Genomic DNA, 15,773 nt, shown 5'->3' with positions numbered 1-15,773 from the left:
AGATGAGGAACGCAGCAGCACACAGATTCACATGGCACCAAATAACCCTCAGCCTGCTGGAACCAAATGGGGAACAGACTGCGAGGGAGCGATCCAAGCTTTGTGTCCTCAGAGTCTGCATGTCTGGGTTCAAAAGCAACAAAATATGTACGAAGGATGAAACTGTATTATAATAATGAACACCAGTGAGAAAACACCAGTTTGTTTTGTGAAAAATGAGACTCATTTCAAAGCTCACGCCTGCTGACGTGCCCAAACAAAACCTAAGCTGAAGCCAACAGCTCAGCAGCCTAGCCTGCAGCATCATATACTGTAGTGCTAATTATTGGCTTGTGCAAATGTTCTGGGTTCTTGGTGCATCAGAAGAAAACAAAATGGAGCAGCTGTTATTGTTCCTTGTAACTCAAATAAAAACATGAAAATTGCATTGTAAATAACATCTTGATCTGCTTTGGCATGCTGCTGAGCTACATTCAATAGCTTTTTATCTTGTCTCACTGATGTTAGAAGTCCCTGCTAATTCTTATCTTTATTACCCTTGAACACGTGCCAAAGTTCACCCTGCCCTGGCTCTCAAAAAAAGAAACTCCCATCAAAAAGAAAAAAGAAAGCTGCAGAACACTTTGTGGAGCTCTCAAATAAAGCAAGTGGAGAGTCTTTGCTCCAAGGGCACAGCTGTGTTTCACCTTCGGGCAACACAGGAGAATGGCACATATCTCCATTCTTCCACCCTCCACCTCTTTGTCCCATTGGATTTCCATGTTGATACCTGTTAGTAATGGTGCACCAGACTTGCGATGCATCATGCGGAGGGTAACTTGTGCCAAGAAATTGCTACTTCCTGCATTTCTGTGTGCTCTCCAATCCTGGCCTCAGCAAAGCCACCTGAACGCACTGCTGAGGACTTCCAATGTGCTCTGCAGAAGCATTCAGGACAGCACAGCCATGTGGGAACTGGAAACTGCTAGGCCCAGATGGTACCATTGTGTTTTGGTTCAGTACCCATTTCAGTGCTCACACAGGTCCTTTCATCAAGGTGAGCCAGCCCAATGCACTTTACCATATATGTCATCACAGAAAGGCCAGAAAATCCCCTGAAATAAAATAGAGACTGATATATTAAGTGTGTCTGAGATGCAGAGATTGAAAAGCGCTTGGGATTTTCACAGCAGAGGTTATCACCACGTGCATCACTTCTGCCCGTTGAGAGTACTTAATAAATCACTTAATGCTTGACCTTTGTTTTTTGTTGTGTTTTTTTTTCCCCCTAAATGAACTGTAGCCCATTCCCAGCACTGTATAACAACTCCTGCCCTATTAAAACAGCTAGAACACAGCAGCCACACTAGGTCAGACCAAAGAACCACCCAGATGCCTGGAAAAGAAAGGGCAACTGCAATGATACATCCCTGACACATTTCTGAAGCTTACAGCAATTTATGGCTCAGTAACTTTCCAAGCCACGGTCTTATCTTGTATTTAAGATCCTCAAAGGGCATTCCCTTCTTGACCTAACTTTAAAATCACACCCACTTCCATGACTTGTGCAGGAAGGCATCCCACCGTGCAATGGCATGAGTCAAATAGCAGCATCTCCTTTTGCTTGTGCTCAACCTCTGGAAAATTCCACTTGATGCAGAGCTCTCATGGGGAGAAACACTGAGCAACAACTTCACACTCACCTTCTCCGTTCAGATCCTGACTTTGCAGCATTCCACAATACTCCACAATTCACTTTTCTTTTTGCCAGTCTGCAGGCAGTCTGCTCTCCCACCAACTCTCTTCCTACAGCACCATTTCATGCCCTTATTGGCCACGCTCTTTTCTACATTCCCTGGTTCTTATTCCTCTGTCTAGAGGCAACCCTGATACTTGGGCTGCCATGTTTTTCCTGGTAGTCTGCAAGAAAAAGTCTTCCTTAAATACTTACTGAGCTCTAAGTCACTCTCCTGCTTGGCTGCTGCTGCCAAATAGACACCCACCTACAGCCTCAGCGCTTCCGCCTCTAACTTCTAATCTACAAAGTTTAATTTGTTTTGTAAACAGTTTATTCCTAGAGTTTATAGCCCTAGAAAACAGTACCTCGGGCCTCTCCTTTAGGTAGGTCTTTTCCATAGCAAGCTCTATACTCTGAATGCAGCGCTCTCCCCCCCGTTAGCTCCAAGCATTTGACTCTTTCTCTCTAACAACAACAAAAAGCCCTGACAGCCTTTTTACCAGGCACTATTCCCACCAAACGAGTAACAGGCAGAACTGTAGGCATGTTTAGAACTCCAATGTGTTCAGTCCTAATGATTTTCTGAATAGAAAGTTTATCAGAAGGACCTGTGAGGGATGGGCACCACTCTGCAGCTCTGCTGTCCTTTTATCAGCCATCTCTCTACATTCTTCTGAGAAGCACCAGCCCCAGAGAGCTCCGATTAGACATTTTCAGAGAGGTATTAGGAAAACATCCATACTTGTTACGCAAAGAGGCTGCTCAAGTCTCTCAGTATGGATTGCAAGATCTTCCCCTTTTACATTAGACTGAGAATCATCGCCGTTACCATACAGAGCCATTATCTTTACTTTTTTGTTTCCCTTTCACATTCCAGCTTCCATTTTCTGCTTGCTTTTTGATACACAGAAAAGTTCAAAACAAACAAAAATCAGGCCCAGAAAAAGTCCTAACAAGGGCAACTGTGTTGCAGGAAGCTTCAGTTGTAAGTGAAACCAAAAACAAAGGCATAATTGTGTGCACTCTGCAAACGGGCGACTGAAAGCTATTTGAAAAAACAGTAACTTTTGCCATTACTACATTTTCTTCCCTTTAAAGGAAAAGAACACCACATGCTGCATTGGACTCACTCTGTAACTCCAGGTTTGTGGCTGCCTTGACCCAACTTGTGCATCTTTGTATAAGAGCAGCTCTAGTGACTCAACACAGGATCACCCCCTGCAGGACCCCAGAGTGCAGCTCAGTGAGCTGAAATGCCAGGTCCCGATTAGAACTAGACAGATGCACGGCTCAGGAGAGAGCTCAGTTGTTGTGCACAGCAGAAAATCACTCTTTTGCCACGTACCTGGAAGCTGAATTGCTGTTTTCTCCAAGATTTCTTTTCAACAAGTTCATCTATAACAGTCTATAAGAGTCTGCTAGGTGCATAAAGAACTGCTGGGGAGTCCAGGGACAAGAGTAGGAGCTTTTCTACATTTACATAGTTCTGATGTGAACAGACAAGGTTGTCTCAGCTTCTTGTAGCATAAAGCCAGGCTAAACTGCCTCAGCTTACGTCAAAGGCACAGGCAGCAATTCCATCCCCCTACAAGCTGGCAGAACGAAGCACACACTCACCTTGGGGATTTTGGCAAATCTCCCTACTCGGGTATCTCGGATGCTGGTTATATCCAGAATTTCCATCTCCTACAAGAGAATAAGGACAACGATGATGAAGGAAGGAAAAGAAGCCTTTAGAAGCTGCAAAGCAGGTCTGAACCAGCACCCACCACTGGGGAAAAGCTCACCTCCAAGGAACAAGGCAGGCAGGGGACTGCTCCCAGCTGGCAGGAGTAGTTAGAGCACCCACTTAGAGCAGGTTTCAGGTTGAGGCCAGAAACCTTCTGTAGTTTACTGAGATGAACATGGCTCCTCTCTACCCAGCTCTCCTCCATCTTGATCACACCCTGAGCTTCAGATTTGGCTCTAAATAGCCACAGTAGACTTGATCTGGCCCAGACATCCAGGCAGAAACAACAAGAGTGGGAAAGCCTAGATAGTATGTTTGCCAGCTTTGGCAAGCAGGGAACAGGAACACCACTGCACCTGCACCTTCGCCTCAGGCTACAAACTGGCAGGATGAGGATGCTGAAATAGAGCTGGGTAAATAAAACCCAGTGAAGCAGAGAGCATGATCTTGAAAATGAAGACTCTACATAGAGCTGTGGTAGAACATGAAGTTCTCAGCAAGCATTGCAGAGGAGAAGCACGGAGCTGGTGTCAGCTGTGTGTTCATCCTACTTTGTACCATTTAGATCAATTCATGGAGAAGGGTAGTGCAAAAAAAAGCACGTGCAAAGATCTGACACACATGTTGCCTGTCCTACACTACTATTACATTCTCTCGCTCCTGTACCAGAAGACCTGAAGCAATTCCCATAGAGGATACTCCATGAAGTTCCCTATGCGGTCTGCTCCACGTCCTCACTGTCCCTACTGCTGGCTAGCTGTTGTGTCTGTTTTGTTTGTTCTTTTAATATCCAACCTGAATTTCCTTCCTCCGTTAATAATTTGCCTGCTCACCACAGATCTGGAGAACAAATTATACTCACTGCAGCAGATATTTTCCAAGATCACAATAAAGAACAATGTGGATACCAAACCTTCTGGCTGTATCCCCACTTTACTGTCAAGCAGGATGAAAATGTAATTCCTGATCTCACTCCCTTCTGAATCTCCACCTAGCTTATGCACAAGAGGGGGAAAGGGCCAGACAAATGCTTGCCCAAGGATGTAAGTCCTCTTGACTTCCTTACTGCAGTCCCCTTCCCAAGTAACCCCTCCCACCACTAGCCCCATGAAATGTGCATTTGGATGAGTGACAACAGCCCCTCACCCCATTTTTTGGTGCATCACTCAGCGTTATCTTCCTGCTGTCTAGCTGAACCCTAACAGCTTAACTTCCACCATCAGGAGCGAGCAGTCCTTGAAAGGGAGAATGAGTGACAGATAGGGCTGGAAAAGACCAGCACGCCTTGGACAGGGATGTCACAGTCTCCAGCATTGCAACACTGCTCTCAGATGCTGTGGCTGTGTGCCAGCGCCTTGCTCAAGCTGCCATTAGGGCACAACTTTCTGAGAATTCAGAGCTTACCAAAACATGTCAAGTTGCCTGGCCAGGCTGCTGTGGAGGAGTACTGGCTCTGTCTCTTTATCTACCATGCTTCTTCAGCATGTAGGTCACAAGGAGGAAGTAGAGCTGAACCACAGCTCTGGTCTGGAAAGCAGAAGTAAACCCAGCCTTCCACCTCCTGACAAGCCAGATCCCTCCACCCCTTGTTGCTACCCAACAGCAAGGAACTCAGTTCTCTTTCCTAAATATTTGGCATCTTACTCCCCTCTGGCAGCTCTCACCCTTGTGCTTTACCTCCATCACCATGATGCAAACCATCTTAGTCCTGGAGAAGCACAAATCACTCTCCAGACCTGACGTAGCCCCTACATCGCTACCTTCATTCCTTAAAAGAATAAAAATCTCTACCCATAGCAGGTCAGTTAATCGCACTGCAGACGACACGGAAGGCACAGGTTAGCTGGTGATGCGTACATTTAACTGCACATTTCTAGCTATTTTTAATCTAACTGCACTACTTCAGTGGTTTGGAGGATCCTTTAGCAAGCTGCGTAACAGGCATATCAGTACGATTCCTTTCTGTGTCGTCCTGTGTTTTAATTTTGCACAAACCTGAACTGATTGTTTGGTGAGCAACCTGTGCAATCATAACACTTACCTTGTTCTGATACGTCCAGTATAAATAAAAGCCCTTTGGATCCACTCGAAGAATCACAGGAGAAGCACTTGCTGTTTCCTGACACATAAAAAAACCAAAACCAAAGACACAAGCAAACAGAAAAGGTTAGCACCTCACATCCCATGATGGACTCCATACAAGCCATACAAGGTTGTTCATTAAAACACAGACCCAGCAAGGTGAATCACCATCTGATTTATGGAGATGAACCAGTAATTTCAGTATATCTGCAGAGAAACTGAAGCTACAAAAGCTAATCCCTGCTGAAGCCTAGGACTCACCTAATGCTATGCATTGAGCTAAAGCAACTCTTCTGGACATTTCTATACAGCCAATAGAAAAGAAAGTCCTTGTTGATGTAACTGTTCCACTTGAACTGCCTTCTCTTCAAGGAACCTGCTTCCTTCTGAGCTCCAGAAGGATCAAGGCCAAGAAGACATCTACTTGTGCTAGCCATCGTGGCTCTCTTTGCAGTCTGCACAGATCTAGTCAAGAAGAGTTCAATATAACAGACAGATCTACTTTAGGGTGGAACTCTTAAATTCCATGCATTAGCTCTAAATGGACTATTAAAAAAAAAAAGAAAGAAAAAAGACAACTTCACAGACATTCCCAGCACAGCATCCATTCCCATCTTGCATGCAAGCTAAGAGATGAATTATCACGAACTCTTTGGAAACAACGGTAGAGAATGCTTAGTGACCCTGCTTGGGCCCTAGTCCAGCTGCTCATTCAGCCTAGCAGGCTCCTGACTGCACTTGACCTCTGGAGCCACAGATGATAGAATCACAAGGCCTATCAGCCATTTCTAAGAAGGCTTCAAATCGACTTCAGGAAGTTGAAATACTCAGCTACTGAGATGAAACCAGTAATGGAATCTGTCATTTGGCCTTGGGCTCCTCCATGCCACGAAGAGTAGAACAGACACTGTAATACTACTACTGAAGATTCTGCCTTGTTTCAAGATAAACCTTATCTCCTGTGAAGCAGCTTTCTTGAAGGCAAGGTGAGGCCACAATAAGGACAGCCACCCCCTGATCGGGGACATGGGTGGCTTTGGGGCACAGCTATACCCTGCTGTGCGTTGGCTCCTTGGCAACAGAGGAGATGGTGAATCCCAAAGAAGATGGGATGGCAGCTGCAGTGTTTGCTGCTCATGCTGTGGAGTGGAGTTCAATTCCAGGACAGAAAGCGAGTGCTGTTCCATAATGTGGCCTGGCATGAGATTCCATAATCCCATAGAAAACATCCTTGCTTGTACTTGGAGGGTTAAGCATCAGCACACAGCCGAATCCATTCACATCTGCTCCATCTAACTATTCCACCTTGGACTACCTGAGGTTTTGAAAAGGTTCCAAGACCTCTGAAGAGCTGCTTTCATCCTGACCCTCCACCAACAAACTGACAGGCTGAAGCTTTTTCCACCTTCTTTTGCAGCCTGCTGTAACTGCAGGAAAGGAAGATAAGATAGTGCAATGTGACCAGCACTTTGTGAAGGCTTTCGTTATTGTCGGAGATCAAGTTTATAAGCTTAGTAAATAGTTAGAAGAAGCCTTCCCAGGAAATTCAGACTTGTAAATCCTGGGCAAAAATGCACACGAGACTTGAGTGCACTGACTCCAACCACAGATCCTCATGTGGGGCTGTAAGGAAACTCGAACACCCCAGAAATTCTCCGGGAGGTGTTTAATAGCTTCAAGCTTTTGGAAAGTGGCCCCTCCCCGGACTGAGCACAGAAAGTCAATGGCAGCTCGGTCAGACTACATGAGAACTGTGTTTCTTTTCAACCCAGGCCATTCTATGATTTAACTTCTGGAAATGCTCAGCTTTCGTTCACTCAACTTTGGCCTCCATTATTCTCAGAAACCGACTCCCTGTTCAACCTTAAGGAAGCCACGGGCACATTCTGCAGGCAATTGCCCTGATAGGAAGAAAGGAAAGGGAAGGTTGCTCATTCTACCAAAGCCTGGTGTCCTCTTCCTGCAGAACTAGAGGAAGAACTGCACGATGCTATTCCAACCTGTTTTCTTTAGCACTCAGTCACTCTGTCAGCAGCGCACTGCACTGCCTTCTGTCTCTGTCTGCCTGGACCAGCCCTTCCTATCTGCACGTTCAATAGTACACAGCCCAAACTCCAAACAAGATGGATAGGCACTGCCATCACTGTGCCCGAGCGTTAGGGGAAATACTCTCTTGCCTTCTCAGAAAGTGAGGAGAGGAACTACTATACCCGAGTTAACCCCTACTTTTCTGCTTGATCCACATTCTTTTCCCCTCAAAGGGGAACTCAGCCTGAAAACACGGTATTTTGAAGACACAAGAGGACACGGAGCTGGAGAGGAAGGCAGCTTTGCACAGCTTGGCTGCTGTGCGTTTGGTAGCTCACAGACCCACAAGCCAGGACAAGGCTTATATCCATCAATTCCAGAAGCAGGGCTGTACGAGGAAGCAAGTTGGAGCTAAATTTCCTCCCATCTGCAAAGCGTGGAGAGTCCATGCAGTAAGTAAATCCTACCCAACACTCCCCAAGATACGTCTGAATGCAGTACGTGCCTCTCAGCACAGGGAGGCTCCCAGCATCGGCTGCCTTTCCCAGGACTGGTTTTGCACAAGGAAGCAGCAGTTAGTGCCCCATTCCACACAAACGCACTCCCAGCCTCCTCTCAAACCTGACCAAAACATCGTCACCACTCATACAACCCAGCCAGGTGAAGTCTCAGTACTCACATCGTCCCATTTGATGAAGCGCTCGCCCTTGGACAGATACTCCTTCACCTCTGGGGGCTGCAGGACAGGGGTAAGCATTGACATCGTCCCGTAGATCTGCTCCCCGGACAACCAGAAGCAATAGGAGTTGCACCGTTTACTCCTCCTTCGCCCCTTCTCCTCTATCTCTGCTTCTCACATGGCAGGGCTCTCTGCCATCGCCACTGTTGGCATCAGAGAGCAAACAGCCTCTTACATCCCAGTCAAATTCGGGAGGCAACAACAGGCAGGCGACAACAGATGAATCTGCATTGTAAATCAACAGCTCTCCAAACAGCCACGAGGTCACCTGGAGGGAAAGCCTGCAACCAGCCGTGTGGGCACACATGCACACACAGCGTCCCTCTGGGAGGGATCTGCTCCTCAGAGCTCTGCTTGCAAAGCACGCTGTTCAGTGCACTTCCGCAAGGGAACTTCCTTAAATGTTTTCTTTGACAAAATGCAGGCATTGCCAGCTGACACTCAAAGCTGTTTCAGCAGATGTGGTTAACAGAGCAGCGCGGGGTTTGGCTACAAGCAGACAGCCCCCTTCGTGCAACTGGACCATATATCATGCAGTCGACTCAGTCAGTGGGGACCAGATGAACTTTTTCCCTTTGCCTTACAGGTTTCTTCTGAATGCCAACCTCCAGTTGAGGCAGAGCAGCAGGGCAGGTGGCAATTTCAGCCAGATGAAAGGAAACATCCACGAGAGCAAACTCGGGTTTATCTGCCTGAGAAAAAGTACATAAGAGAGCTTTTACACTACCAGCTCCTACTGAGTGTTCTGCATACCTTGCAAGACTGTGGTTGCTCAGTGTCATGGCTGAGACTGGGACGCGGGCATGTGTCACCTCATCTCATGACTTCTGTGCATGTGCTGGGAAAACAGTGGGGTGCTTCAGTCCCACACCAGCATAATCAGGAACTGCCTGCTTGGACTCTGTTACTCCTAAGAGATGACAATGGCCGCCCAGGTCCCAAAGGCTGAGATGGAGGAGCTCAGGCACGCCACCAGCAGCGTGTGACTTGGCATAAACGTCAGTGAAACAACCCACGCACTGCTGAGTGGTTTTGTTCTCTGTTCTTCTTGAGAGCAGCTTAGGAACAGACCCTGAAGCTTAGGTATGTATAGAGCAAAGCCACCGTAAGCACTGCAGTAGGGAGAAGAAACTGTAGCTACTCTCAGTCGATCCCTTCTGTCACATCTCCTGGTTCCAGTGGCCATCCTGTATTTACCACAGATATCATTATTGCTTCCCAAGCAGCGTCTGCCTCTTGTCAAGACTGGGATCTCTGCTTCTCTCCTGAATTCTCTCACACCCGTGTAATCAACAGTTGTATCTTCCCAACATTGTCAGCTTTCTCTGAAGAATAAAATAAGAAATACAACAAACATGAAGAAGCAACCGAGCCAGCAGCTGTCCTCAGAGGCTGCTTGGTACTGCAGTGGTAACTTCCAACACCTCTGGCTGCACAACGATGGTCACTTTGGCTGCGGCTCCCTTCCTTTTGCATAGCCTCACATAACCTTCTTATCTCTCACTTCACACTCCTTGCTCTGTGTCGGAGCTTCTGTGTCTCACACGAAGAGACAGCTGATGGCACAGCGATAGAATAAAACAGTCCTGCCCTCTGCTGAAAGCTCTGATATCAAAGCAGGCAGAAGCAACAGCACTGTGTGCAGCATTTCTATGGACTGCCCTTCGCTATTTTTCTCCTGCAGGGATCCATCACCTGGTCTGCAGCCATCCCACACCCATTGCACCTCCTTGGCTTTCATCCTTTACCCTTATCCATCAAGAGTTTTGATATCGAACATATTGCCCCCTTATTCCTTCCCCTGAGCCTCCATTATCTCTCCTCTGTACTACCTATTCAGCTGCCTCTAAATCAAGCACATACAGGGTTGAGATACTCCGCACCATCTTCTGCTGATTTAACACGGTAAGGTTTGTAGATGATGATTTTAAGTCATGCTACATAGGAACCACCTTGACCGGGTGGCTCTTGAGTTCCAGCACATTACTCTGTAACCTCAACCCCAACCTATTTCCAGCTCACCCACCTCTCCTGAAACCTGTCAATCTTTTCCAGCACTGTTCCATTCTAATTACACTTTGCAACGTGTAATGCTGTCCTCTAGTGAAGAAGTTATGATATTGCACATGAGCCTTCAGCATCGTCTTCAAACACCAGCGATGAACTCACAGCTAAGCAAAACCAAATTCCTCTTTATTTACCCCTTTTCCCACTTTGTATCCAAGAATCAGGAAAGTATTAAGGACACCTTTAGGATCACAGCTAATCAACAACACAGTCGAGTGGTGCAGCTGATACAACAGAAGGAAGGGTAGCCATCCAAAGGGCTCAGATGAGAGGTGGGCCCACGTGAACGTAATGTGGCTCAACAAGACCAAGTGAAATGTGCTACACTTGGGCTTAAGATAACAGATATGTGGGAGAATAACTTGAGAGCAGCCCTACAGAGAAGGACCTGAGGGTCCCAGGAGACAAAAAGCTGGACGTAGCCAGCAGTGTGCTTGCAGCCAACTGCATCCTGAACTGCATCAACACAGGAGCGATCAGCAGGGGGAGGGAGGTGATTGTCCCCAACTGCTCTGCCCTACTGAGGTCCCATCTGCAGTACTGTGTCCAGGTCTGGGGCCCCTAACACAGGAAAGACTTTTGGAGAGGGTTCAGAGGAGGCCATGGAGAAGCTCAGATGGCTTAAGCACCTGTCCCTGTGAAGAAAGGAAAAGAAGCACAGGGAGTTTACGTGGCTGATGAGCACCATCCTATCGCTTCAAGTTTGAAAATACAGCCCTAAGAATCATGTTCAGATGTTGCACCTGTGTACATACACACACGCCTTCCCTCCTTGCAAAAGGAAGCACTCATCTGTAGCTGCAGATTCCTTCACAGAGATTGTTTATTGCCACAACCTACGCAGACAGCACAGCATCGCACCTACAGAAATAACTCTGTAAATAATCTCTTTATTTTTTGATGGCACAAAAATGGAGCCATTGATGCATCGCTGCCCTGAGCTACCAGGAGCTTCCTGCCCAGGGTCTCTATCCTGAGCAAAACCAGATCTCACCGTCCCATCTCCAAGCTGTTACCTGCTCACTCACACCTTATAACCTCTGCGGATCACTTTCCAAGTCAGCGCAAGACAGTGAGTTGTACAAACTTCACTTACTACAGCTACATCAGAAGGGGAAGGAATTAAAAGAACATCCCCAACCTTCCTCACCAAATCTGTTAGTGGCCAAATGAGAGAGACAGCACCTCCCCACAGAAGAGACTCTGAAGTGTGATAGAAAAATACTGGAGAGGAACAAACCCTGTCGGCTTTAAACGGGAGATGGGAACAACAGAGTAAAATAAAGCTTATTTTGTTAAGGAGAGCGGACAGCAGAGCCTCAGATTGCTTTGTCGAGAGCATTCAGTGTGACAGAAGGCTCAAGCCTAACAAAGTATTTGCCCAAGAACTTCTGCCAAGAAAGAGATGGATTTCAACACATCTGTTCTGCCCCTTAAACTATAGGAGACCTCATCCATCTTTCCCCTCCTCGGCACACAGATGTCACCAAGGACTCCATAAATAAACCACATCCTTAGAACCAATACAAAGTCTATCACCTACATGGAAAAGTCACATGCTGGAAGCATAGACTGAAAAAAAAACCACCATCTCCTAAAAAAGAGTTTATAAAAGGGACTGTATAATGTTGTGGTAGCAAAGGAGGATTTTAGCACTACACACCTGGCGTCAATGCAGCAACTCAGATGCACACCTCACAGAGCACATCCAAGTGCCTCCCAACCACTGAGCACAAGAAGGAAAGGCAGAAGAGCTGTTAAACCAACAGCAGAGGGACAATGGGACTGTGGGAAACCATCCTGCCTGTCCTTCACCCCAAGGCAGGACCAGCTGTGATTTATCAGCGCTGACAGACATCAGCTGAGAGAGCTCCAGGAGACCTCCATTAGTACGGGAGGCTCGCCAACCTCCCAGGCATCCATCGTAGTGTTCCACTACTCTCAAAAGCAAGGTCTACACAGAGGTGATATCTGAGGCCAATAATCTCCCCTTAATTAAGTCTTCTCTGTCCTGAAGCAGTAGATACTATTCACTGACTCTGAACATGGACAGATCAATACTACAAGTTTATTTAGCGACAACCTTCAGGGGCCCTCACAGAGCAAACAAGCCTCTCACTACAACAGGTAGCAGCAGAATCCAAGCAATGCAGCGCAGTCAGGTGGGTGGAACATCTAATCTTCAACACCCTGTCCTTGCGTCTGGGTTTCCAACTAAACACAGCAGGCTCAGAAGCAACTGAGTTTCCTGGAGGACCCTCAGACAAGAAAAGTGAGGAATCAGAGAAGTTTACAATGAGTGTAATGTACAATCCTGGCTCTCGTTTGCCTTTATTAGCAAGGAGCTAAGTTTAGGAACGGAAGGCACGCAACTTCTAGCAGTTGCCTTCACTTGAACAAGAAGTTCACAGCCAAAAGAAAAGCTTAACTATGGCAAAACCAGCAAGACTTGGTATGTCGGCAACACGTGTTGTCTCTTATCTTAATCAGAGCAAAGGGAGCTTGGCATAGGGAAGTATACCTTAAGAACAGTGGATTTCTTTAGTGCTATGGGGGAATTGCTGCCTTTTACGAAGGCAAAGTCTTGAGCAGAGCCAAGAGGCACACTGTGGCCTAAACAAATATCAAGCCAGAAGTGTCAGAGCCTGCATTCATCAACCCTCTCTCCAAAAACTCCAGGACTGAAATTGAGAAGAAAGGAGAAAGATTTGTGGGAGTTAATTCATCAGCCTTCCATCAGAGGACACGATAAACTGCAGCGGTGGCAACTCCAGAGGAGATCAAAGCCAGTATTAAGGGTTTGGGATGAACTGATTTCTATGCAGATCAATTGAGGAAGAGCTGTGAACGAACACAGAACAGCTCTGTGCTATAGAAGAACTGCCTTTGCAGCACTCCATAGCAAGAAAACAGCCAGCATGAGAGCACAGACCAGCACTTTAGGGGATAGATTAAGAACAAGCAGAAGATCTGAAAAGCAACATAAGGCACGATCAATCACACATAGCCAGACATGTATCTATATCTTTATATAACCTACAGAACACCACAGGATGCATGTTGAAGTGTGAATTCCTACCTTCCTTATCAGGCTGCCAGATGCAATTCTTTCATGCTACCATGTTCTCACTAAGGTCCACCTGCCCTCAACAGGCAGAGGAATCACTGCTACCCTTACCAGGGGCAAAAGCTGTCATTGCTTTCAGGTTATCCCACCTTCTCCCCTGCTCCAGCAGCCTCCATCTGAGCAGCAAGTACCATGCTATAAAACATGGAGGTCTTCCCCTTCTCTCCCAACCCTTCAGCTTTCATCCTGTTATTAAAGGGGAAAAATGAAACGCCGCAATAGATTGAAAACTCAATCCCTTTCTTCCTCTGTGGTCCTTCTGGTTGACAGCCATTTCTCCAGCTGCAGTTGGCCTCTTTCAGGGCTCCTTGTTAACACAGGGTTCTCACAGGGCAGTCAGATGCACTGCACAAGATTCACGGGAGGCAAAGGCAGCGCTGATGAAAGGCGGCATTACTGCCTTCCCCAAAGTAAACCTCTCAGACCATAAAGAAGGACAGCTTTTAAACACCTCCAGGGATGGTGACTCCACCACCCCCCGGGCAGAGAGATCCTCACTGCTCTAAGAAGAAATTATTCCTCATATCCAACCTGAACCTCCTCTGGTGTGACTCGAAGCCGTCCCCTATCACCGTGCCCAGGAGAAGAGGCCAACCCCACCAGGCGGCACACGGCCGCCATTTTGCTCAGGGGTGCGCGCCCCTTCCTCACACACAGGCGGCGGAGCGCGCAGGCGCAGCCCCCTCCTCCCCGCACCGCGCCCGGGCGGTGCCGGCGTTGTGAGGCCGCCCCGCGGCGGAGCAGCGCGGGCAGCGGCCGGAGGTGGCAGCGGCATGTCGTGAGGGGAGCGGCGGCGCGCAGCCCCCGCCACCACGGAGGGGTCGGTGGAGCAGCGGGCCAAGGGCCGGGCCCCCATGAAGGAGAAGGAGGCCGGGGCGGAGCGGGGCAAGCCCGCCACTTACACTGGGGACAAGAAGGCTCGCATGGCGGCCAAGACCAACAAGAAGTGGGTGCGCCTGGCCACCGTGCTGGCCTACGTGCTCTCCGTCTCGCTGGCCGCCATCGTCCTCGCCGTCTACTACAGCCTCATCTGGCAGCCGGTGCGCGGCGGCGGCGGCGGCGGCTCCTCGGCTTCTCCTCCGTCTCTTCCCGGCCCCGCCGCCAACTCCTCCTCGCAGCCCCGCAGCGCTCCGCCGCCGCGCTCCGCCGCTCCGCCGCCCCCCGGCCCCACGCCGCCGCCGCCGCCTCCCAGGGGGAGCCCGGCCGGGACCGGCGGCACGGAGCTTCCAGCGCCGCGCGGGGCCCGGGAGGGCCGCAGTGCGCCGTGAGGATGGAGGCCCGGGGGGGGGGGAGCAGCGCAGGACACTGAGCGGAGGAGGGACGGCGTCGTATGACTCTCGTCGCTGTGGGCTTCCGTGGCTTCGTTCTTCTCCGGCTTCTCCCCCCCCCCCGCCCCGAGCAGCGCCGGACTGTGTGGCCACCCGAGGAGCTCGGTGTGAGGGACCGCCTGGGAGCGATGCCGATCCGTAGGCTGTAACACGTCGTTTTAAGTCCCGAGTTTTGTTTAGCCATGAGCGTAAACTTATTTAAACCATGTGAGAGGTAAATCGACTTGTTTGCTATATTAAAATATTTTCCCAGTATGAAAGCCTCTGTAATACGGTACGTTCTCTTTGCGATGGGGTGGGAGGCTGGAGGAGCTCCGGGTACAGAACTACTTTCTTTGCTCTGTTTACGAGGATGGGCAGTGCTAGGACAAGGGGGAATGGGCTTAAACGGAGACAGGGCAGGTTGAGGTTGGATCTCAGGAGGAAGTTTTTCCCCCAGAGGGTGGTGACGCACTGAACAGGTTGCCCAAGGAGGCTGTGGATGCCCCATCCCTGCAGGCATCCAAGGCCAGGCTGGATGTGGCTCTGGGCAGCCTGGGCTGCTGGTTGGTGACCTGCACACAGCAGGGGGTTGGGACTGGCTGATCTTTGAGGTCCTTTTCAACCCCGGTCATTCTATGATGTACTGTGATCTTCATTCGTTGGTTGTCGGTGCCTGTATGTAGGTGAGGCTGTGTCTGCCCATCTCCTGCTGTCAGTGCTGAGCTGAGGTCTGGGCAGGTGGCGTGGCATGGTGACATGGTGCTGGCTGTCACCCAGAGCCTTGGGCTGCCCACTGGGAAGCTGTGTGCCTGTGTTGTGCGTGTGGTTTCAGTTGTACAGCGTAACGGTGAGGCTGTATTCTGACCTGAGGTGGTGGGGAAATAGCTGTTTCATACTGAAATTGGCGTGCTTCTGAGCAGAGGCCTGCTTTGGCTGGACACTTCCACTTGAGCATGCACTAAAGGCAGAGGACT

General features: G+C 48.8%; 2 protein-coding genes across 2 annotated transcripts in view; one reads left to right on the top strand and one right to left on the bottom strand.

Annotated features, from left to right (window-relative positions):
- PLCB2 (phospholipase C beta 2) overlaps window positions 1-14,148 on the bottom strand; it is a 49,007-nt gene extending 34,859 nt beyond the window's left edge. Inside the window, exons 1-4 of the mRNA XM_072337385.1 lie at window positions 14,021-14,148; window positions 8,236-9,620; window positions 5,488-5,565; window positions 3,335-3,403 (exon numbers count right to left, since the gene is read on the bottom strand). Of these exons, the coding sequence (XP_072193486.1) occupies window positions 3,335-3,403; window positions 5,488-5,565; window positions 8,236-8,319 (231 nt within the window). The 5' untranslated portion in view covers window positions 8,320-9,620; window positions 14,021-14,148. The remainder of the gene's footprint in view (window positions 1-3,334; window positions 3,404-5,487; window positions 5,566-8,235; window positions 9,621-14,020) is intronic.
- A 60-nt stretch (window positions 14,149-14,208) lies between these two features.
- On the top strand, window positions 14,209-14,901 carry INAFM2 (InaF motif containing 2). The gene has a single exon (XM_072337386.1). The coding sequence runs from the start codon at window positions 14,344-14,346 to the stop codon at window positions 14,755-14,757; it is 414 nt and encodes a 137-aa protein (XP_072193487.1). The 5' UTR covers window positions 14,209-14,343; the 3' UTR covers window positions 14,758-14,901.
- Window positions 14,902-15,773: the final 872 nt, after the last annotated feature.

Source organism: Excalfactoria chinensis, chromosome 5, assembly GCF_039878825.1.
Source record: "Excalfactoria chinensis isolate bCotChi1 chromosome 5, bCotChi1.hap2, whole genome shotgun sequence".
Lineage (NCBI taxonomy): Eukaryota > Metazoa > Chordata > Aves > Galliformes > Phasianidae > Excalfactoria > Excalfactoria chinensis.
Note: the sequence above shows the minus strand (reverse complement) of the source record. Positions and strands in the feature narration are given on the sequence as shown.